General features: G+C 35.5%; 1 protein-coding gene across 3 annotated transcripts in view; it reads left to right on the top strand.

The window, feature by feature from the left end:
- Positions 1–25,293, top strand: part of LOC117424609 (zinc finger protein ZFPM1-like) — a 101,995-nt gene that overhangs the window by 19,629 nt on the left and 57,073 nt on the right. For all 3 annotated transcript variants that reach the window (XM_058992558.1, XM_034041141.3, XM_034041140.3), the window contains exons 2-3: positions 15,033–15,176; positions 19,312–19,434. In XM_058992558.1, coding sequence (XP_058848541.1) covers positions 15,033–15,176; positions 19,312–19,434 — 267 coding nt within the window. The remainder of the gene's footprint in view (positions 1–15,032; positions 15,177–19,311; positions 19,435–25,293) is intronic.

The raw sequence follows: 25,293 nt of genomic DNA, 5'->3' as shown, positions 1-25,293 counted from the left end.
GTCATTTGGTAGTATGCCTGTGTACCTGAATACTACTTATTAAAACCCTGCTAAAACTACTCCTTAAATACAAAGCTTAGGAAAAAAGGTAGGAAACCATGTACAGCACTGTTGTTATTTTCCTGTTTTTGGCGTCATTCAGTCAAATATTTCAGATAGATGAAATAAGCTGCTTCTAGAATGGTGTGTAACAGGTGGCGATACCCAGGTAAAGTGGAATTATGAAAAGGCGGGTGTTTTGATAAGTTTAAACAGATAGGTCAAGACAAAAATCTCACAATGTATTGTGGCTTCCCTTTTCTGAATTAAGCCCTTTTTATTTTAAATAAAAGGCTCCCTTACTGTTGTAAATGCAGTTTAAGAGCAGAGCTATGCTTGCAGTTACCAGTGGTATTTGATTCTGTATTTGGTTTTGAACCCATCACCCACTTTCATGATTTACAGGCATTATTTGTATTTGCATAAAAAGTTGGAAGTAGCTACGCAGACAGGGAGTTCCTCTACAGTAATTGCTGTAATCATGCAAATATCTCGTCTTGTCAAAATAAAGTAACATGTATTTACATAAGGGGTCTGTGTGTGTGTGTATGCGTTTTTATTTTCCCTCATGCCATTTAAGGCTATTTAGTCTGATGTAAAGCATCTGTTGATATATTTTTTGTAGTTTTAATGTGAAGATGATTTCAGGGTCAGAGTCATGATAAGCTTCTGAAGGCCGCAATGAGACAAAGAAAAGAAGTGTTCTACTGTTTTCTGTCAAGCGCAGTAACGTTGTGGGGGGACCTGTTTTGAGGCGGCTTCATTCCATCGCGATCACTCCTCCCGCCGCTTTCAGGGTCAAGTTCATGGAAGGGAGCTGGGAACCAAGAGGATAAAATCAACAAAATTAACTGTTTACTGCTCAGCTTTTTATTCTTTAAAAAAAGCGTAACATTTGCCATTTTTCTTAAAGCCAGAGGGATAAAATAAACAAACCGCAAATATAGCTTATAATTTTAACCTTGGCATCTTTTAAAATCTTACAGAATAATCCATACTATGTCGGTGTGCATATATTTAATGCTAACACTGCATAATAGTTATCATTATCAACTTGTTTATGCCATTTGGTAAATTACAAAATGTTTTATATCTTTTTAATGTTAATTCCTTTTGAAAATGAGTAGCCAACTTTGAACTGGTTAAGACCATTCTAAAAGGAACAGAAATCAGTTCCAGGTTCTAAAATGTCTGTTTTAGTGTTGCCTAAACCGATGGTTTAAAGCAAATTTAGGTTGGTCTTCTAGTATTAAATTTTAGGCTTTGTGTGATACATTTTCATCTAATTGTATATTAAACTACTGAGTAAAACCTGTTCACAAAAGCCCTCCCAAATTATATGTCCCACACTTATTTGATCAGCGGTGTAGGTGTGGAGTTGTATGATCTGTAATTAAATATTAATTTGTAATTGATGGCAATTAAATCTGGGACATAGGGGCTGTGGAAATCAGACTAGGAAAGACCTTCAAGAATGGTCACGATATTTATGGACTGTCAGACTACAGAACAAAATATCAATGCGCACGAGGTAGTGGGGAGGCAGAGAGCTTCTTACAATGCAAAACCTGTCTAATGTACGGTTTTAAAATTATATTTGTGAAGAAGCAGGCGTAGTTTTCCGCAGGGTCCTTTTTTTTAATTTTAACATTTTTTTTAGCGGTAGTTGCACATTCTGTGAGTGTGTCCATGAAACAAGCGTTGTTAGTGACGTTGCGTCGTAAAAACAACCGAAAGCCCTGTGCTTTTTTCATTTAAAAAAACATACATTTCACACAAATGAGATAAGTTGCTTGAGATAAGCTCTTAGGTATGTGAGAAATTAAAAATGTTTCTCTTCTGTTGTCTTTTTTGATGTACTAAAGGGCTGCGGATATAGTGAGCCCTGCTTGGTGGCCTTGTGCGGGGAGATAGGATTCTTCGAGCAGCAGTTGGTTCCATTTCAGTCTCCTCCTGATCCCTGGCTGGTGGGAAAGTTTAAATCTGCTGCTATTTTCTATCTGTTATCAGTCCTTCTTATCACCTCGCTGTTGTCTGCATGCCTGACTTGGATAGTCCAGGGTCTCGAGTTTGGCAGGCTGGCAATTTTTTTTTTTTTGTTCACTTATGATAAACAAGACCTCTATGAAAAGGTTGATTGTCCAGCGGTTGAGCTCAGTTAATGTATTTTTAATTGGAGTGAATAGATCAGATAATTAGTGGGGAAAAAAAATTGCAAGCCACATTCGCACACAAAACCAAAAACTTTCAGATACAGATAATAACGTCTTTTTATGGGGTTGTATTTTCTTTCACTAAGTCTGGAGTTTATGTGAAATGTGGGAACAGTAAAATAATTACACTGCCTCCCCACTCTCTAACTTACTCAGACACACAAGATTTCATTTTTAACGCAATTATTTGCTTGACTAGAATTCACAAGGTAAAGAATAAATAGACTACAATCCCATGTAACTTTCATCAAAACACATGTGTCCTTCTTAAACCTGCAATGGATACAGTGGCAGGCAGTTACTGTAAGTTTCAATATAATAATAATAATAATAATAATAATTTCTTTCTTAGCAGACGCCCTTATCCAGGGCGACTTACAAGATATCACATTATTTTTACATACAATTACCCATTTATACAGTTGGGTTTTTACTGGAGCAATCTAGGTAAAGTACCTTGCTCAAGGATACAGCAGCAGTGTCCCCACCGGGGATTGAACCCATGACCCTCCGGTCAAGAGTCCAGAGCCCTAACCACTACTCCACACCTCATGGGGAGGTTCCTGCTTCTGGTTTGTCTTTCCGTGGAAGTGCTGAAGTTGCCTACCGCTGCTATTCAAATAATCCAATTCATTTCTGCCCCCTCTGCAACGGTGGCAGTTGTGAGTTGAGTTGTTTTGTTTTTATGTGCACTGGAAAACAGAGCTTGTTTTAATACAAATTCAGTTCCTGGATGAAACACGAACTTTGATTTGGAGATACGTTGACAGAGGATGGAAACCACTGGCCTGGACCACAAGTGGGCAAAGTTACCCCTGCCAGTCCAAGTCTTTGCTCCAACTAGTAGAATTATTTATTTTTCCCCATTAAACTTGAATTGGGCACTCCAGACTTGGGGAAAGTAAAAAGTACGATAGTCAGATTAGACAGCATACCTAGAGTGAATACTATAAAGAGACGTATTGCTCAAAATGAAAGGTATTTAAGAAGCTGTGCTTTTTGCAGTGTGTAGTTACTGTAAAAATCAGTCTTTTGGTCATTCAAAGGTCAAATAAATACTATTTTTAATAAAGAAACAGATTAGACTTGTATAGTTCAACTCTGAAATGATGAGTGGAGCCATGAAAACAGCCCTGGAGATGATAAAAGCTAGGACAGTTTATTATAAAGCATTAAGAACCGTACCTTTTGGAGTAGATTTCTCTTAAAACTTTTTATTATGCCATCTAAATAGAACATTTTAACACCATATCTTAATTGCAGCTTGCTCAGTTTTAGTTTTGTTGCAGTTAAGACTTCTTTGGCAAGATTAATCATAACAAAACCATGTACACAGTTTCTTGTCCGAGTGCAAAGAGGGAGTGATTGTGCAACCTCAAATTGCTATATGGGATCACTGTCTCAAACAAACCATTAGGAGAGGGTCTGCTTCTCAACCGGGGGATCAGAGGTTCCAGCCCTGGATAATATAAGCAGTGTGTAAAATGGGCCTGCGGTACTTTGGGTTTTTCTATTCGTTTCCCTTTACCACTGGGACTGACTTGAAAGCAATTTCAAATCAGACATGTTCATTTCCATCAGCAGCAGCAGATCGAATTGTTTTTATTTGGTACCCCAGTTAGGATTGTGGACTGGCAGAACTCAATCTCTGCAACTTGTGCTGATGGTGGCAGTTACCTAATGAGTGTACAATGAGAAGGAGGCGAGAGGAGAGATTTAAGTCTCGGACAGAAAAACAACAAGATTATATATATACAGTGCCGTGCAAAAGTATTCAGACCCCTGACCAATTCTCTCATATTACTGAATTACAAATGGTACATTGAAATATCTTGCTTGCATAAGTATTCAACCCCTGTGCTGTGGAAGCTCCCAGTTTACACCGATGAAAGAAATTGCCCTAACGAGGACACAATTAACTTACCATTGGCCTCCACCTGTGAAGCATTAAAGTTGCTGTCACATTGTCTGGATAAAAATCCCACTGTTGAAGGATCATTGGTAAGGCTGTGAATCTGAAGGAAAATGAGCATTCTACAGAATCTGGCAAGAAAGAAGCCGTTACTCAAAAAGTACCATCTGCCAGAAAGCATGAGAGTGACCCAGCTGCGATGTGGGAAAAGGTTTTGTGGTCAGATGAGACCAAGATAGAGCTTTTTGGCCAAAACTCAAAGCGCTATGTGTGGAGCAAACCTAACACTGCCCATGCCATATATATATATATATATAGACAGAACATGAGGGCTGTGAATATATTTAACTGTCAGGGAAATGAGGGGAAAATGATAGGGAGAAAAATATAATTGGATATTATATGGGTAACAAATTATTATGATTTTGATGTTTATAATGTATCACTTAAACTACACACTGGTAAAATGAAAAGTTATCCAGTTCTAAGAAGCAGTATTTCAAATCCAGAGCTCCAATGCTCTTTTTTGCTGTCCTTAACAAATGCAACAGGCTGCACCTCGTACTTCACATCTTGAAAACAAAGCCCACTCATTTACATTGAGTAATGGGTGCAGTTTGAACTTGGCTTCCCAAGGTAGATAGTGCCAATTCAAAGCTACAGCATAACTAAGCAACAAGAATGGAGTATGTGTGTGAGTGTGAATTGCCTCTGCTTCAGTCCACATACAGTGAGTACACAGTGCTAACACTTTTAGACCTTACATGTAAAAACCTGTTTCTATTTCCTTTGCTCACTGTGAGTTCAAAGCAGCTTTTTAATTCTGATTTTCCTTTTCTAAGTATTTGGCTAATTTTCATTATTTGTGAAGTATTTAGGGTGGAGGATCTGATGGAGAAATCTGTACCACAACCTGGTTCTGGTTTAGTTAAAGAAAAATGGCTTATTTGAATATTATTGTGTGGCCGAAGCAGTGCAGTTTTAGAACCCATCATCTTAGTGAAATGGTTTTAGCGCCAATGGAAAAGCAGATCAACTGCAATGGTGACCTAGGAGTATTTGAGAATGAAGGAATGGAGAATTTTGCCAGGGGTGTAATCTAAATGATTGAATGACTGACTACTTTCAGCCCACTGGTTGGGACCCAATGGCTCACTGGTCATGTCTTCCATTTACCAGGCACTGCAGATTCTGCAGCATCCGCTTTGTAATTTGCTATACTTTTCTTTCATTTTTTTTTTTACCCCGGCAGTCTTTTGCCATGACATTAGCATTAAGCCCCTATCATCTGTCTTTTTAAAGACATGCAGGCTAATTTTCCCATGATCCTGATTTAAAAAATACAAATATAAATAAAGAAAATCAATGGCAAGCTATTTATTTTTTGTGGTGTAAAGATTTTTCGTCCAGAACCTTATCAATTAAGGCAACTTCTGTTCATTAAGGAGTTCATTTTCTATCTCTTATCTCCTGATTTAACACAATGAACCTAAATCATTGTGAATTCTTAACATTTTCTTCTTTATCGAAATGGGGACTATTTAATCATTTAAGTAGTCAATTTGGAGGATAACTATTTTTTTCCCCCTCATCCTCCCTATGTGAAGAATTCCAGCAAAGCCCAGCTCAGTAATTTCATTTTTAAAGCATGAAAAAAAGAGCTGATGAAATTCCACTATCAGCTATGAACCAATATGCAAAATATCTCACTAGAAATCAAATAGCTATTATGTTTTCATTTCCATTTTGGCGTATTTCCTTAATGAAGAATAGACAGATCAGACCAGCTGAGGGTGTCTGCATGAGACGATAACCATGCAAGGCTTCCAGCAATCCCAGTCACTTCATCCTCTTCTTTTTTTTTTTGAGACAGAAAGAATATGGTTTAACTCCTTCCTCACCTCTTTGCTGCTAAACTTTCTGCATTCCAAGCCATGCTTTTTAAATGTCTCCTAATTCGCTCTTTATTCTAGTTGTTGTTGTTGTTGTTGTTGTTAAGTCATTTTGCAGACGCTTTTATCCAAAGCTACTTGCAGAGACTAGGGTGTGAACTATGCAGCAACAACCACTGCTTAGAATCACTTACAATAGGTCTTGTTTTTATGTCTTATCCGAAGGACGGAGTACAAGGAGGTTAAGTGACTTGCTTAGGGTCACACACATCGAGTCAGTGGCTAAGCCGGTGTTTGAACCGGGAACCTCCTGGTATCAAGCCCTTCGTGTAACCACTGGACCACCAAGCCATCCTGTACATAACATTGGTGTCTGTCTGTGGGGTGTTTTTTTAACATCATCCATAGCTATAAAACACAGCACACTAGAAATATTAAAATTAATTAAGAATATTCAATAAGAAATGCTTTCACTAGAAATCTTTTCTTCAATGTTTATTTTATTGGCAAAAATGACCATGTTCTTAGTCATAGTCTTAGTCAAATAAAATAAATTATAGATGCATCAAAAATAAATCTGTGCATGAATGATGTCTGAAATAAATAACACACATTCGACTAAGCCGAGTGTTTCCCTTTTTTTCTTAAATTTATTTTTTTATTTGATGGGGTACTGGGTTTATTTTACTGCCAAGAGATATTGTGATTTTGTCTTTCTGCCAATTCCAAATTCAATATTTAAACAAATATTAGAATATTCAAACATGGAAAAACTACATATTATTGTAAGTCATCCTGTGGTAAACTTCCCAACATCTCAACTTATTCAGAGTCAGCTCTATTATACTGGCACATGCCCATTATCTGCCAAATATATGGAGCTACCATAAACCTTTAGGGTCACTTAACTTGGTAACATTAATATACAATAGGCATACAGTTCAATAACTCTAAAACAGGGTTCTGAAGTAATTGTGTTACACTCTGTTGAGATATATCCAATGAGGTGTGCAGTATGAGATGGTCATTCGTTTCCAACTGAACTTCAGCTTAACCCATTAAGTGCCATTGTTCTCATTTGAGGACAGGCTGCTTAGTAATTTTTTGCAGTATTTTTAACTGGCATCTACCTGTTATTTTTTTTTTTTTTCAAACTATGTAATGATAACTTATTCTAATTGTGTTAACCGTAAATGTAATTTATAAATTTTTTTTATTTATTTTTTTTTCAAAGAAAAAATATTTGGTACTTCATGGGTTAATGCTTTTTTTTTTACCACTGAATTTGTATGTATTTTTTAGGCTAATTACTGTCCAAATACAATTTTCATTAGTAAGGTCAAATTAATATATGCCGCTTGCATTCAATGCAACAAGATTCATTTTTGGTATTAAGTATCTTTTGTTTGTCTTACTTCTGACTAATTTTCATTGTGAACTCTTAACCCTTTGCGGTCCATTTATTAATTGCACGACAGGCACGTCAGGTCTAATTTATTTTCACACACGCAGTTAATTTTAGACGCGCTGTTTAAAAGTATTTTTTTCCACAGTCAAACGAGTTTAAATGGCCCTGCATATCAACAAAGCTAAATAATAAACAAAGCACTCACTAGGCATCTCCAGCCCCGCCCCACCCTTTCATTCGCTATAGCTTTCACCTATGTAAGAAATAAATAATAATAAAAATAATAGTTGTACATACCGATCAATCATCTCCTGATCACTCGTTTTATCACCAAACTCCTCAATAATGCAATCCAAGTCATTATTTTATTACTATAACATCTCAAAAAAGCTCTGCAAATGTCTGTGTTCTCTGTGCGCTGATGCACTGATCAGCCAGCTTGTTTACTTACGACCGACCCGTTATCTGATACCAGGCCATGTATGACTATTCATGAGATACGCCGTTTATTTATTTATTTATTTTTTCGACTTGTCTCGGCTCCTGTCGCTCCCACTCGGCAATTGAATGGTTTTCTCGGCTTTTTCCGGAGAAAAAACGACTAGAAACCCTTTTTTTGCGTTGCTATAATGATGTCTGACCCAGTCCGACAAAGGACCTGAGAGGAATAATTGCAATGTCGGACCCAGTCCGACAATGGACCGCAAAGGGTTAAACCTTTCTAACAATCTTCCTGTGTGAATATTTTGTTTTTCTATTTTAACACAAATTCCCTTAAATTGCTTATTTCCATATTAAATACATGTGAGCTATGTTATTGCTGATTTTTACCTTCCGCAACATATTGTACTTACCTTTTCACTTCTCTTGTCAACAGTAATAAAATGACTCAAATCGTACCAATTTGTGCTTTAAGTAATGATGTCGGAGACCGTTCTTGAATGCAATGGGGTAATGCAACTCCCTCCGCCCTCCTCACTGCCCCGACACAAATGGTTTAATAGATCAATTTAAAAAAAAAAATTCAGCGAAAAAAGGCACTTTTCAGAGCGTTTTAAAAGGGACCAAAAACAAAGTACACAGAAAGAGTACTTGGAACTGTAAACACAAGTCAAAAAGGAAGTTAGAAAGGCCAAGAGAGAGAAAGAAATGAATATTGCTAAGGGGGCTAAAACCAATTCCAAAATGTTTTTCCAATACTATAACAGCAAGAGAACATTCAAAGAGGAGGTTAAATGTCATAGACGAAGAAATAAAATAGTAAATATATTAAATGATTACTTTTCACAAGTTTTTACAAAGGAGGATACGGACAACATGCTCCACATGTCGACCTGTTCCTATCCAGTTTTAAATAACTTTAGCATAACAGAGGCAGAAGTGTTAAAGGGACTAGGAGCTCTTAAAATAAACAAATCCCCTGGGCCGGATGAGATCCTCCCAATAGTACTCAAAGAAATGAAAGAAGTTATTTATAAACCGCTAACCAAGATCATGCAACAGTCTCTTGACACGGGTTGTACCGACAGACTGGAAAATTGCAAACGTAATCCACAATCAGAGAGACAAAACCGAACCAGGTAACTACAGACCAATAAGCCTTTCTATTATATGGAAACTATAATAAGATCCAGAATGGAAACTTACCTATATGGTAACAATATCCTGGGAGACGGTCAGCATGGTTTTAGGAAAGGGAGATCGCGTTTATCTAACCTGCTTGATTTTTTTGAGGATGCAACATAGACAATGGATAATTGCAAAGCTAATGTCATGGTTTATTTAGATTTCCAGAAAGCTTTTGACAAAGTCCCGCATAAAAGATTAATTCTCAAACTGAACGCAGTAGGGATTCAAGGAAATGCATGCACATGGATTAGGGAGTGGTTAACATGTAGAAAACAGAAAGTACTGATTAGAGGAGAAACCTCAAAATGGAGCGAGGTAACCAGTGGTGTACCACAGGGATCAATATTAGGTTCTCTGCTATTCCTAATCTACATTAATGACTTAGATTCTGGTATAGTAAGCAAACTTGTTAAATTTGCAGACGACACAAAAATAGGAGGAGTAGCAAACACTGTTGCAGCAGCAAAGGTCATTCAAAGTGATCTAGACAGCATTCAGAACTGGGCAGACACATGGCAAATTAAATTTAATAGAGAAAAATGTAAAGTATTGCACGCAGGCAGTACAAATGTGCATTATAAATATCATATGGGAGATAGTGAAATTGAAGAAGGGAACTATGAAAAAGACCTAGGAGTTTATGTTGACTCAGAAATGTCTTCATCTAGACAATGTGGGGAAGCTATAAAAAAAAGGCCAACAAGATGCTCGGATATATTGTGAAAAGTGTTGAATTTAAATCAAGGGAAGTAATGTTAAAACTTTACAATGCATTAGTAAGACCTCACCTAGAATATTGTGTTCAGTTCTGGTCACCTTGTTACAAAAAGGATATTGTTGCTCTAGAAAGAGTACAAAGAAGAGCAAACTGAATTATCCCGGGTTTAAAAGGCATGTCGTATGCAGACAGGCTAAAAGGATTGAATCTATTCAGTTTTGATCAAAGAAGACTATGCAGTGATCTGATTCAAGCATTCAAAATTCTAAAAGGTTGACAATGTCGACCCAGGAGACTTTTTTGACCTGAAAAAAGAAACAAGAACCAGGGGTCACAAATGGAAATTAGATAAAGGGGCATTCAGAATAGAAAATAGGAGGCACTTCTTTACACTGAGAATTGTGAGGGTCTGGAACCAACTCCCCAGTAATGTTGTTGAAGCTGACACCCTGGGATCCTTCAAGAAGCTGCTTGATGAGATTCTGGGATCAATAAGCTACTAACAACCAAACGAGCAAGATGGACCGAATGGCCTCCTCTCGTTTGTAAACTTTCTTATGTTCTTATGTTCAATTCTCATATTCCTTTAGTTACCTAGTAGAAGATTGAGATACGCATTTTCTTTTTAAAGTTCACACACTGCAGCTTGTGAAGGTTTTTTTTTTTATAAGTTGCTTGTGTGAGAGCAGCATAGAGTGGTTTTTTTTTTTTTGTTTACTTTCCATTGCAGAACTAGGAAATTCAGAGTAGACTTTACTCAAAATAAATATTGCTTTTGTACATTAAAACCTTACCTTATGGACAAATTCATTATTTGTATTCATCCTGGAAATTGTATAAGAAAGATTCACCAATATCTTTGTTTATCAAAGCACTACTGCACTTTATTTTTCACAATACTTAGTCGATAGAAATTTTAATTCTCAAAAGCCAGTCCAAGTAGTTCAATATCTTTATACAACGTGGTATGAAAGTCACTTGCATTGGCTTTATCACTCCTACAGGTTTACCCCACAACACAGGTACTGTACATTTGATCTTGGTCAACTCTACACCCATGCCTCAGTGTGGGTCTAGGCCTAGCCTAAATTTACAGTAAACACTTTATCATAATGTTATGAGATCACAGTCTGTCTTAAGGAAAATGTCTTCATCCTTCCCTAACTCTGTAGTATTGGGAAAGGATGTGTTGTAGGTGTTGGACTGTTGCCCATGAATGAGAAACATGGGGGTCTATTCAATGTACAAGGGTTATGAAAATAAAACCAACAGTGCATTTCTGTCTATTGGAAATTGCAGGAAAAATCATTTTTAGTGCTAGTAAAGAACGTCTGTATTTAAATCAATTGAATATACCCTGTGGCCGATTATTCTTTAAGGGGGCAGGTATGCAACAAGTCGCTGAAGAAGCCCCCCTTTGCAAACTAATGCAGGCAGTGGATCTGAGATCGACCAGGGGTTCCCATCCTATTTGTATGTGGAACTTCTGCTCTGAGCTTGGTCTGCTGTCTCCCATTGATGTTTTTAAACATTCAGAGCATAGAGATCCAATGTATTTCTCCATGATACATAAAACATAACTCCTGTAGCTTCTCATCCAGCTAAACCCTGGTCCAATCTAAAGAGCTTCTGAGATCTGACAAGAATCATGTGCAGTTCAAAAGTGTATTTGTTTTAGGTGACGTACTGCTCTTTACGCAAAAAATAAATAAATAAATAAATAAAGTTACTAAGTACATTTCTTAAATTTGAGAGAGAGAAAAATATATATATATTTTTTTATGTGCATAGTGATGCATTGGTGGGTTCATTAACCCAAAACCTAGAAGAAAAAAACATATATCTTAATTCAAACTTACATTTATAACATGGAATATAATTGTAAACACACAAGTCCTTTGTACAGTCAGGATTAAAGGAAAATTAATTGTAGAAAAAGTCATGATACTGAAAATTAGATCTCAGAGCTAAGCTATATTATTCTAAAAATATTGTGTACAGGATTTTATTTTTTTATTATGTTCCAAATCTGACTCAGTTTTTTTTGTTATCTAAAATTGCAATAAATCATGCAGGCATGGAGGTTAGCCTAAAGATGTTTAATTTACAAAGAGAAAAACACTTTGTCAAGCCGCAATTGTTTCACGGCATTATCAAAACACCCCCATTTTAATTGCTTTGGAAGTGTAATTAACAGAATTAGAAAAATGGTCTTTCTACAAGCTGCTTTATTCACGTGTATTGTTGTGTGCTTTGTATAGATTATCAGGTTCTTTGTTCTTGTGGCGTAAATGTATACGCCTGCAGTCACAGCGTTGGTCTAGAAGAATCCCTGTTAATTGGAATTTAAATGAAAATGAAAAAAATAAATATATACAAAATCAACCAGTGTGAAATCAGTGCTTTTTTTACCGCTGTTTTGTTATGGCTGTCCTCCTGCATTTTCAGTCACTACACACTCATTATAAAGAGGTATATTTTAAGTGCTAGGTTGAACCTTTGCATTTCCACATGCATCCTGGGAACAATGCTTTTGTGATTGCGCTGTGATGTACCTGTAATCACCTGGGATACGGGGGCTGTGGAAATATACATTTGACATTTTTTGTACAGTAATCAATAGTTATTGTGCTTCAGAGAACTGTGATTTAGTAAAACAAATATAAAACATTTGTTGAATGTTTTGCCCAACCTCTTGCCTACTAAATATCTTGATGTCCCTGACTAGATAACTGTCTTCAGTTATTTGCAATACAATCTCAAATGGTGAATGCCGAGGCTGTTCTTGTTAAAATGCTTGCTATATTAAATGGCTCATTGGAATCTGTGACAATTTAGCTGATGAAGGACTCTAGAGTCCGAAATGTCCTAAATACTTTAGTATTATTCTTGTACTTTGTGCACCTTTTACTATATATATATATATATAAGGCAGTGGGGGAGTTAAAATCCTCCCTGCCAGAAATGTAATTGTTTGTTTATTGTTTAATTACATTTGTTAATTGTTGTATTGTTTAATAATCATCTACACCTGGTTAATATTGTAAATTAGAGCCAGGTGCAGGGTATTTAAAGAAACCAGTCAGTCTGCTCAGGGCTGCTGAGTAGTAGGAAGCAGAAGGTGTGCTCTGTTTCCGAGCAGTCATATAAAAAGCAAGTGTTAAACCTGTGTGGTTTATTTTTGTTTTGATGACAGATAAATGGCTTAGCCGTCCTGCGAGCTAGTCAGGAACCTGTCTGTGTAGTCAGTACTCCAACACAGAGTTAGGATTTTGTTTTGTTTTATTTCATTTTTGTGTATGAAAAAAAAATAGCGCGTCACGGCCAGCACTCAGACGACCAGGAGTGCTGGCCGTGTTATATATATATATATATATATATATATATATATATATATATATATATATATATATATATATATAATGATCTACTTTTTTTTCTAGCTAATTAAAAATGCATGCATGTTTTTAATACATTTTGAGAAAGAGATATTCCCCAGTCCGTCCCAGCACTACATTGTTTTGGTTCACTTTTTAATCTGATTGATAAAAATGAAAAAAAGAATTGTCGAAATCACAAAATAAATTACTTTAGGATCTCAACATTTTTTCTTTCTTAATTTGCCATGATTGCTTGTCCCACAGCCTATGGTCTAGATAACCCGTCCTATAGGGGACGTGTTATCAAAGCATCCAGTGAGCAGCACAAAATAATTATTATTATTTTTTTTTAAATAATGCCAACAGGGCTTTTCCAAGTGCTGTCTCTCAGATATGAGGAGAGGCAATAGCCCTGTGGTCAGTGTAGGATAAGAAAGACTTGATATGTCCAAAGACATCATAAGAAAAAAACATATAAAGCGAAGTAAAAGATGGGATTTTCATCTTTTGAATATTCTTAAATTTGGAAAACAAAAAAGTATGTTTTGTACCATATTACAGTAAAAATATCTCTTGGTACCCATTCATTTACCTGTTAAAGAACAGTGTTAAACATGGTACAGTAGAATCTGTGCTATTTATTTCAGATGTAATTTATTTGATGTAATTTATTTCAGATGTAATTTATGCATTGTTATATGAACAAGTACACAGAAATAGTAATTTTACCACATTTCCATTCCAAATGGTGATTGTTAGAATATTTTAATATTTTGTCCCCAGTGCTACTAAAATATCATTCATTGGTTTAACAGACTGTTTTTTCATTCTTTAGCCTTATGTGCCCCCTGAAACCCTAATGTTTTGTGTTTATGGTTCCAGTATAAATTCTTCATACACCAAGATTTTATAAGCTTTGACTAATGAGAGTGATGACATTTGGTAGAAGTAGTAAAGCTACTAGAAGATGATTTATAGTCTGCTGGTATTGGTGTAAATATATTGAATCTTGATAATAAAATAAAAAGTGTACCTCTTTAGGCACCTTTGTTTGCTGTGAGCTAGGATACCAAATGTATTGGGCTCTGCCTTTTAATTTGAATGAGTTTGAATTTGTGACCCTTACAAGCACAATCGACTTTATTCATGAAGAGACAGCAATTAAGCCCTTTCGCCTACAAATGTGTTTTAAGTTCATTTACTTTTGATCATTTAAAAAAAAAAAAGTGTTTTTATTTCAAGAGAATTTAAGTATTTCTAACTTTCAGCACTGCAGACATGTAGAAATGTCTATATACCGCAGACAACTAGTAGTAAAGGAAAGATAACTCCATTCAAAACCGCTGACCTCTAAACTATTCTACTATGTATAGCTATGCTCCATTTTTATTTACTTGGTGTCTTTTGACATTTCTCTTTTATTAACAGTCAAGCGAAGGCTGCAGAATTCCAAAGATTTTTAGAGATGCAGCAATTAATCGATTTATTGGAACTATGGATTTCATTTTGTGCAATTAAACAATCATTATTTGATTAATCTCCCTGGAACACTTTTTGTATCCTCACTTGCTTGTTGCTAGACTAAATCTGATGTGCTTATTAATAATATTGTCATCCCAATGCATATTATATTACTATGGATAGTAATATTTACATTTTTGAAAAGTCGACACATTATTCTTGCTTTTAAATACTGAAGTGTTGTTGGTGCATTTATTATTGTCAATAAGCACCTATCCGATGTTCCATTAGGGAATTGGTTGCACTTTTGCCCAGTTTCAGTGGGAACAATATTAGTTGTGGTTTTGTACTGAAGTTGTTGCCTGGTCTTTTTCTCGAAGGCTCCATAGGTGACTTGGAGGAGGGTGACGACAATCTCTCAGATGAGCATAGCCTATCAGAAGAGGGGGGAGGAGCCTCGGACCAGGAAGATTCTGCAGAGTGTGACAGTTCAAGCCCTGCTTCAGCTCCCCTCACTAGTGAAGGTAATCTGGTAATTCTGAGTTTTGCCAAACAGAGACACACATCAAACATAATCCATTCTGCGTGGCACATCCTCCAGCTGGTAGGCTTAGCGGTCACCTACTTATTAATGAGCACTAATGTGCTTCCTACTTTTAAATTTGACACTGGCTAACAATACGTTCATTTCCATATCGGGGGGGGGGGGGGGGGGGGAGAGTAAATGCTGTTCATTTGTTTGGGGTATATCCTGTCAGTCAAGTGAATAGATGTGTTTTTGTACTGGAAGAAAAGTTATAATGGTTGGGCATAGAAATGATAGAGTTCGAATTAGGTTGCCATTAAATTATTTTTCCAATACAGGTTAATACACAGTGTTATTACCTCTAATCATAATATAAACTTGTTAATAACATTAACATGTTTGTAGCTGATATATAGCCACTTTGTTACAGATATTGTTACCAGCTGTATTGGTGCAAGCTGTAATCTGTAGTAGCAACATTAAGTAATGCTTTAAAAATGTCACACTTGACCCAATATATTATGGGGTTCAGCATTTTACTGACATGAAAACATCTCTTCAGTCTCTCCCCCCTGTCTGCTTCATGCTCTCAGACTCCTTGGCTTTGGTCTTGCCAACTTCCAGCATTTCTGTTAGGATTTATTATTTTGTATCAAGCACAAAATACAGAGTATCAAAAAAAAACAAAACAAAGACAGCTGTTCCCCAGAGCATTAGTGTTTTTCTAGTATTGTTGTGTCTTTGTCTGTTGAGATGCAGGTGCATTTCAGTCACATCAGCCCTTTCGAAACTGAAAGTAAAATTAATTTTGATGTTTTCTTTTGTATATTGCAGCTGGAGTTCTCTCTTATTCAGCCCTTTACATCAGTAGTCTTAGGGTGTTTGCTATCATTCTTGGTGTTGCCTTTTGCAGTTACACAAATACAATTTTGATAAGTTTGTGTTAAAGTCCTTTCATCTGAGTTCAGGAGCTGTTATTCTAGTTTTAATTTCCTGCCGTAGATATATGTAATGTAGGCTAGATCGGCCAAAGTGTCTTTACATTAGTAAGCACCAGCTCCATCTGGAGCATTGCTGTGTATTGCCAGTAAAACAACGGGAAACATAAGTCAAAAAGTGTCAGATCACTTGATGGCTCTTACATCTATAAGGACACTTTTGGGTGATGTTATGCTATTTTATTTATGTCTATAGCAGGCAACTAAACTGAAAACTCCCCAACTCATAGTCAACGTCAAACATTATACGGTGTTAAGAGACTAAGGACATGCAATTTGTAGCTACTTTTTTAAGCACTCTCACACACCACAAAACAGAACAAGTGGCTCCACACTCTAGCATGCTTTACAGTAGCTCTCTCACAGTTGATAACTAGTCGAAATCTAAGTATTTGGAATCTGAAGAGATGTTTTTATGGAAAGTTGAACCCTTTCCTGCATGAAATATTAAAAATAGCTGAAAAAAGTAGTTTTGGACACCATAATAAATATATTTTTCATTGATTTTTTTTTTTTCCTGCATTGCTTTATATGGGGGGGAAATGGCATGTTCATATGGGGTCATGTATTTGTCTCTCTCATATGTCCCCGTATAAAGACTAGAAGTTTTTTTTTTATCCATCCCCATATGAGGTTGCCATGCATGAAAGGGTTAATACGAGTGTCAACATTATCCTATGTTTCCTTTTGACCTTAGAATTCCTAATTTCTCCCTAATTTTAGCTGCAGTTAGATAATGTTTTACCCAGTTTGTTGGGTCTGATAATGAGCATGGAAACTTTGTCAGGTGTTAATCAGGGATGTGATATGATGAGATACGAGACCCTTGACCCTCCGCTAATGGCTAGCTAGTTTAGAGATACAATGTGACACGTCACCATTGGTGGGTTTTTTTTGGCTTCCGTTGTTAGCCAGCGCTTTTATCACGGACCCATAAATCAGGCGTGTTTGAGGAACCTTTTCTTTCAGCTACCCTCCATAACGTTTCCTTTATCAGGGCGCTGGAGGCTAATAAAAATACACACACGTGCTTATCGACCAGCGATTGTGTTGTTAAGAAACTCTTCGGTCTGGGAGGCCTTGTTTTGTGAACGGCTTTCTGATTTAAATGTCAGTAATTCAAAAATATTAACACTCCAGAAAACTGAAATAACATGTAACAAGGACCTACTTATTAGCAATAAGCATTCATCATGATTAGGAATGTTGTTTATTTAAGGTAGATTTTTTTTAAAATATTTTTTTGTAAATAAGAAATAATGCAATGTGACACCTGTCTTATTTTTTTCAAATTAAATACATTGAAAAAAAAAGTTTTCTCAGTAACAGTAGAAGCAGTTTGCAGTAGCAATTAAGCAATTGAACCCTGATTTAGAGGGATTTGATAGTGCCCTTCAGTGGAGCCTTCTGAATGATTGATGAAAGATTTGGGAGTTTCTAATATGATGATGTTGATGATTATACAACAGGAGTTCCTAGTTGACCCACTGACCGAATTAACAAACAATAAAATGCCCACAAATCTTGATAAACCCATCGATTTGGAGATGCGTGTATCTTGATGAACCCAGCAGCCGCAATGGACTTCAGTTCTTTTGTTTTTTTTATGGGTTACATGCACACTTGGGTACTTCAGGAGAGGATAGGGGCGGAGGGGCGGGGGGGGGGGGGGGGCGGGAGGGGGGGAGGTAAGAGTTTGGAAAGGGTTCAGCTGAAGCCAGGGTTTCAGTTGTTAAACAGACTTTGCCCTGGTGCTGTGTGAAGGGGAATCTCGTAGCTTTATCTGATTTGGGAGCTGTAGCTCGTTGAGGCTAGGGAGATTTTCTCCTATGCTGCACCTGGTTCCAGCCTGTTTGATAAAGCTGATTGGTAGATAATATTAAAAGCAATAACTAGTGTTCTAGTTCCAGTAGAGACACTCACTGCTAGGATAAAATCAATATGCCATTCATTTTGATTTATAGCTGAAATAATGGGACTTTTAACCGGAGATGGTTGGGAAAGGGGTGGGGAGGAGGGGGGTTGATTTGTTTGATGTTAATCACATCTTTTATATTAATAATGTGAATGTTAATGATGTCACATGGGGAGTTGTTTATGACATTTATCGATTTGAATTATCAGTCGTTATCGGAGCACAAATGTAAATGCAAACATGCCCTTTGTGCGATCCTCTATAATGTTGTCCTATGCAGATAGGTCTATCGCGGAGGGGAATCTTTAACTGCTGTTAATGCGGAAAATTATCATTATCGGGTTGCCATGAATACACTGCATGCGCCATTGGCTTTGGAAAAGCAAGCACAGAGTCTCAACGGCAATCGCACTGATCAATGCTTGAAACAAAGATGTATGTTTTATCGTAATATAAGGGTTTTTGTCTCAAATTACACCATCTATTTGCTGGGTTACTTTAGAGGCTGGAGTCCATGCATAAAGTTTCATCAGCAACCTTGAGTTGACAAAACAATTCCATACACCACAAACTTAAAGCACATACACAGTTCAACTTTCTCCTCCAAAATAATTTTATAAAGGGTAACAGAATATTATATCTTAGAATTTGCATAACCCTTATAAAGGTTCACCCTTAGTAAAAACATAGCAAAGTGTCATAAATCATAGTAAAAGCATGGTAAATCATAGGGTAGGTATTGTAAAGAATAGCAAGGTATGGTAATGTATTTTAATAAATAAACAAATACTGCAAACTACGGTAAACTATGGCAAATGCACCATAGGAAAAGCATGATAAAACTGCAAAAATACTATCCAGAAATACCTTGGTAAACTTTTATATGGGAATCTTTAAAGCATGGTTACCGAGATTATAAAAATATGTATTAGAAACAGCTACTTATTAGCAATAGCCTCATTACCATTATTGCTCTAGTGTTCTTTTAAAAAGCTGTAGATCCTGAATTAAGAATTTTAAAGGGAAATAGCTAATGAAATTATTCCATAAATCTTACCTTCTTTCAGAACGTTATATAGTGAATGGACGTGCGGAACAGGTAAAAGAATGGAATATTTTTGTATTGACTGTAACCCCTTTAAGCACATGCAACCCTGCACCAGTTGCATATATTTTGCTTATTAACTTATCTTGGCTTATTGGAATCTCTTCTCTTTCAGAACCAACTGCAAATAAATCACCAGGGACCCCTGAAGGTAAAGAAGATCAAGGTCCAGCAGAGAGACTGAAAGAGGAGGAAGAGGAAGAACAGAAAGAGGATGGAAACCATTGGAACGGACCAGGTAAAGCACTCTCTAGGGGCATTTTTATTAACTTATTATTAACACATTGTATCTTACAGTGTTTGGAAATCAACATTGCAGGTATTGTTTCTGATACCCTGGTAATAGATATTGAAATAATCCCGCATTTCATTACAGTACAGCGCAAGGAAACGTGTGTGTGTGTGTGCACGCCCCTGGGTTAAGGCACCACCTTTAGTTTCCATGTCCCATTCATTTTGGGACTTGATGAAAGTTTGATTGGTTCCGTTATACACAGTGGTGTAGTCTTAACTCTGAAGGTACTGGAATGCCACTAAAATATTGAATTTCTTCAACAAAAATGATACAAATTCATATTTTATGTGTATACTAACTTCTAGTAATACATATAATAGATAATGCATTTATAACATTTCTACAAGTATTTCCACAAAAAACTATAGTCTGAGGACTTCTTTCTATACTAAGGTAATACAGATGGTCCTATCTTGTGAACTGTGAAGGTTTTTATAGTGGTATCTAAGTACCACAGAAATAACAGTTTCCAGTTAATGTGGGAAACTTTTAAGATGTAGCAAATGTCAACCACGTCTTAAAACTCCAAGATAACGCGCCTAAATAAGAACAACAAGCTTTTCTTGATGATGTTTTACTTTGTTTTTTTCTTCTATTAGTTAGTTTTCACTGTCGGCTACATTTACACAAGATAGGAAGTGTTACATTATGAAGACTGCTCTGTGTGAGGTCAGAGCTGTGGACACGCAAACGAAGCAGAAGTGTGTTTCATAACTTTCTGTACTTTTACAACTACTGATATTCCTTTATTATTAGCATCATAATTAAAATAATATTGTTTTATCTATCTTCTAGAAAAGGCAGATTGTGGAAACTAAAATGTGGTGGCTATTACACTGGAAAGACTAAATTCTTTCAATTTCAAAAAAAGCATACATTTAGAATACTTTGTGACACCAAAGGTTGTACAAAGGACACTAAGAGGCAAAACCAATAAGAGGTTTCCCTGCAACACGTATAAATACTTTAGCGTTCTTGTTGCTAAAAATGAATGCTGTATGTAACTTAAACTTAAACTTAAATATTGTTAGCTTGCCTTTTGGTTTCAGCTAAACTGCAGGCCACTACAGCTGTTCTTGAGACCCAGAAAAAGTCAAGATCATCAATTACATATTTACATATAATTAATATTTTTATGCTTAGATAGGTGTTTACCTTTACCTGTTGGCGTTTTTGTTACAAGTACGGTTGCATTGTATGTTTAGAGATGGAGTTTATATTGATTCTGAAGAGGAGATGGCTTCCAATAGAACATACTGTATTCAGATTAAAGTGGATTAATGAGTGTTTTTTTTTTTTTTTTTAATACATGTTAACAAATCGCTGTCCTCAATTCCACCATGTGTTTTACTACTGTAGTTTAATCCATCTTTAGGACCCAGTAACAAAGGGGTTAAATTAAGCGAATTATCTTTTTTAATAATATTTTTCATGCCTTCTATGTTTGCTGAGTTGGCCTCTTTGGACGTACCCATTGTGGGATTTGTAGCTCAAAAACGCTGTTCTGTTATTCAAAGCAACTTCATTCAACCACTGGAATGTGTTTTTTTTTTTTTTTTTTTTTTTGTATTATTCTTCATGTGAAGATGTTTCATTATCATCTCCTCCCAGCCTGTCCCTATAACAGTAATTGTAGAGATATTAATTGCTGTGTGGTTGGGAGTTGATGGCAGCCCAGTGATGTTAGTGTGATAGGGTGTTCCTTCTAAATAGCCACCAAGATAGGAATTCTATCAGCCCTATTGCAGGGTTTGCATTTATCAGGAATAGGATTGGCAAAAGGAAAACTGAGTGTTTCGCTTATCTAAAAATATCCTCTTTTTTTATGTCAGCAAGTGAGAGCTCTGAGGATGTAAACTGGTAGAGACATTGGATGTGATAATCCTTTTTTTTTTTTTTTTGCAGACTTGGACTACAAGCAAAATTGTACTTTTTTTATTATTTGTATTTAAAAAAATATCTTTCGTTCCCATATTTAGCAATGTGTGCTTCATACTTCTTGTCAGGGCTAGTACGCTTGTTTACTTAGTACTGTTTCAATTGTATGTATTACAGCCAGGGTCAATAATAATAATAATAATAATAATAATAATAATAATAATAATAATAATAATAATAATGGCAGGTCTTAATACTGCCCTAAAATGTAGAAACCTGTTTTGTTTTCTTTGTGTTTTTTTTTTTCCACTGACCGCATTTCACTGTTAATAAGCGAGTCTACATACCACCCCTGTGTAAGTAAATCATCCAGATTAAAATATAGTTAAAGGACAACAGTACTTAGATCCACCATTTATTAGATCATTAAAATTGATCCAAATGTGAGTAAAACAGCAATATTGGAATATTGGTTCAAGGTAAAGAAAACACATGACATGATTTATGCTTTTTAATTAAAATATTTACATATTTAGGGAAATGTATTATTATTGCCTAGGAAAATATGCTATAAAATGTATATACAGTATCAGTTATATAAAACGTTACACATAAATGATAGTCTCTAATATTTGTGAAAGAATGTATTTCAAAGAAAGCACTATTCTAGCCCCTCGTCCCTACAAACATATTTATATATTCCATAATCCATTTTTGATAGCAAATGATATGTCTATTGGTGTCATTCGATTCTTGGAAAAGTCCCTCACAGCCTTTTTTGTCTTGTTTTTGTTCAGAAGATTTAAAAAAAACATCTTAAAAATAATACAAAAAATAAGTACAAAAATACCAAGAACTATTTGATATGGGAAAGCTTAACCGTAGTGGAGAAAGAGACCAATTTTAATCTATAACATGTCTGCTGCATGATATGCAAAATAAATTATTAAAAAATATATATATATATATCTGTAAAATGACCTTGCTCGCTGGAGGGTTTGATATTCTTTCTGCTTAAAATTCTGATATGCAAATGCATGATAGCTGTAATCCCTGGTCTGTGTGAGCATTGCTGATGTGACGTCCCCTTTAATTGGATACTGGCTTGTTTTATTAACCAAATGCAATAGATATTTAAGATTCACTGCATGATGATGTGTCTCAGCAATTGCTTTCCTAAAGCATATTATTTTTATTGCAGGGTTCTGTTGTTATTTTTAACCTGCTTGGTTTGCTATTGCGTATCTAGAACCGCTTATCAGATGTAAGTTCTTTTCTTATGAAAAGCAACACCTGTATGCGTATTTAAACAAGCAAAGAATTGGAGGGAAATACTTCTGTAAGTAGATATTTGGATAAGTGTAGCTCTATGGTGAGTCTGGCATTTTAAATGTTTGGGATCAGTTTAAGTAAGTGGATATAGCAATGCGGGTAAATCACGTTTACACTGTCATACAATACAGTTTTACTGTTCTGAAAGAAATATTTGTTTAAGCATTGTTACACACACATGTGTTTTAACCCTTTTAAGGTACAAAGTTTTCATATTTATTCAATTTTTGAAGACTGCTATTGATGAAGCCATCAATATGTAGAATAGTTTTGTGACCAATATACCAAAAAAAAAAAAATACAATATTAGTAAAGGCTGTAACAAAAAATGTAACTAAAATAAATAATTTGAGTTACATTTTCATAATTTAGCACTATTGGGTGTTTTATAGTTATGGATGCTTTCAAATGTATTGCTTAAATATTTATCTATTGCATATTTAAAAAATGCTGGTATGTTTGTGTTTCATATATTTAAAATGTAGGTTATTGTAAATCCATATAATATAATTATATGATATACGCACATAAATATTCAGAACATATATTTTCTTTCATATGTAGAATATCAAACAGTATTTAATTCATAAAACATAAAAAAAATATTGAATTGTATAAACATTTCTTATATGTGTATTTTTGATTTTGTCTTTATAATATCAGTACTTTTTTTCAAACATGCAAGGCTACATAGTAGGTCTGCTGTTATAAGGGACTTTCACTCAGTAGATATTTTGCCAAAAAAAAAAAAAAAAAAAAGACAGCTATTTCTTTGCAGTGTAAATAAAGGATGTACCAACCAGACAAATACTAGCTTGCGCTCAAAAATCTCTTGATTTTAAATAAAACCATCTTGTATTTAAATGGGATAAATTGCAATAAGAAAAATAAAACCATGTCTTACCCCATGCTTTTGTTCCTAAGGAAAAAATAAATAGAAAACTGGACTATTTTAGAACTTTTAATGAATATTTAAACAAAAACAACCCATCGAATGTCATCATTGTCTTCCAATTGGATACAATCAGAGATAGAGTTAAGGATTTTATACCTGCAAAGCAGACTATTTTACTTTCAGTGGACTCTTTATGATGTTTATTTATCCAACCTCTGCTGTGTGGTTTATTGCAAGATTTGGAGTCCCAAAGAAAGTCATGTCATTTCTCTTTGTCTCTTCTTATTTAGGCAAGAATTGAGGCATTAAAAAAAAATAAAATAAAAATGTAAACCCAACCGAGTAAAAAATCATTAATGACAGTTTGGAAAATAGCCAAAGAGACAAACACAAAATAAATTGGCTTGGTGTGTGGGCCTTTTTGGACATACTCATTGTGGGATTTGTAGCTGAAAAACATCGTTATTCAAAGCATCAACCACTGGAATGTTGTTTTTTTTTTTTTTATATATTTTTATTGTTTGTCTTATTTTAATTATTATTTCCATGAAAGATATCGTTTCAGATGTTGAAGATTTGCATATGTGTAATTATTTGTTTAGATGCCGCGTAATGATAAAAAATGAAGCGTTTAACCGTCTCATAGAGGTCTGCTGTGTGGGAGTGTAGGAGGAAAAGAGCATTTCTTTCAAATGAGAAAGAAAATTGGCAAATCCAAATTGGAGGTGTTAAAGATACAGTACACTTTTTATGTCATCTTCATTTTATTTCATTTATTGACACCCTATTACGTGTATTCTATATGGTTCTCCTTTGTTTTTGCTCGGATCATTGCCCTGCTTACTACCTATTTCAGCAAAAACGGCTTCTTAGAAGACTCCAAGATTTGTGTGTGTGTGTGTGTGTGTGTGTGTGTGTGTGTGTGTGTGTGTGTGGTGTATATATGTACATACATACTGTAATATAGCGGGTTGTGAGAGACAGCAGGGAGGGGGTTAAAACCTCCCTGCAAAGGAAAAAAGAAAGAAACATGTGAGAATGCACAGTTTTGTATTGCTTTATTGTTTCATTTAATTTGCTTATTGTTTTGTTAATTGTTTTATTATTAATTATTATCCGCACCTGGGCTAGTAAGGAATTAGACTCAGGTGCGGGAGTTTAAAAGGAGTGCAGGCAGTCTGCTCAGGGCTGCTGAGTGGAAGGAGGCAGAAGAGGTGCTCTGCTTCCGAGCAGTCATTGCTGAAGTAAGTGCGGTGGTAAGCCTGTGTGGTTTTTGCTTTGTGGTGTCAGGTAAACGGCTTAGCCGTCCTGCAAGTTAGTCAGGGAAATACCTGTTCAGTTGAGTCAGTGCTCCAAGCGGAGTTAGGTGTTTATTTTGTGTGTTTTGTTTTATTTTTATTAAAAATATAGCGCAACCGCGCTGAAAAATCCATTTCTGTGTGTGCTGGGTCGTATTTTTAAAGGGGCAACGAACCCAAGTGGGTGCGATTCGTTTACAATACATACATACATACATACATACATACATACATACATACAATACTGTAATTCAGTACATTAAACCTCTTGCATATACATCATCCCCCCTCAAAAAATTCTGAGTAATAGATTGGTACATAGAACAACATACATGGTTTCCATTTCTTTGTAACATTAATATTACCATATGTACAAACACCACATAATTAGTTGATTCC

The sequence above is a fragment of the Acipenser ruthenus genome, chromosome 19 (assembly GCF_902713425.1).
Source record: "Acipenser ruthenus chromosome 19, fAciRut3.2 maternal haplotype, whole genome shotgun sequence".
NCBI classification, from domain to species: domain Eukaryota; kingdom Metazoa; phylum Chordata; class Actinopteri; order Acipenseriformes; family Acipenseridae; genus Acipenser; species Acipenser ruthenus.
This window is presented reverse-complemented; position numbering and strand designations above follow the sequence as displayed.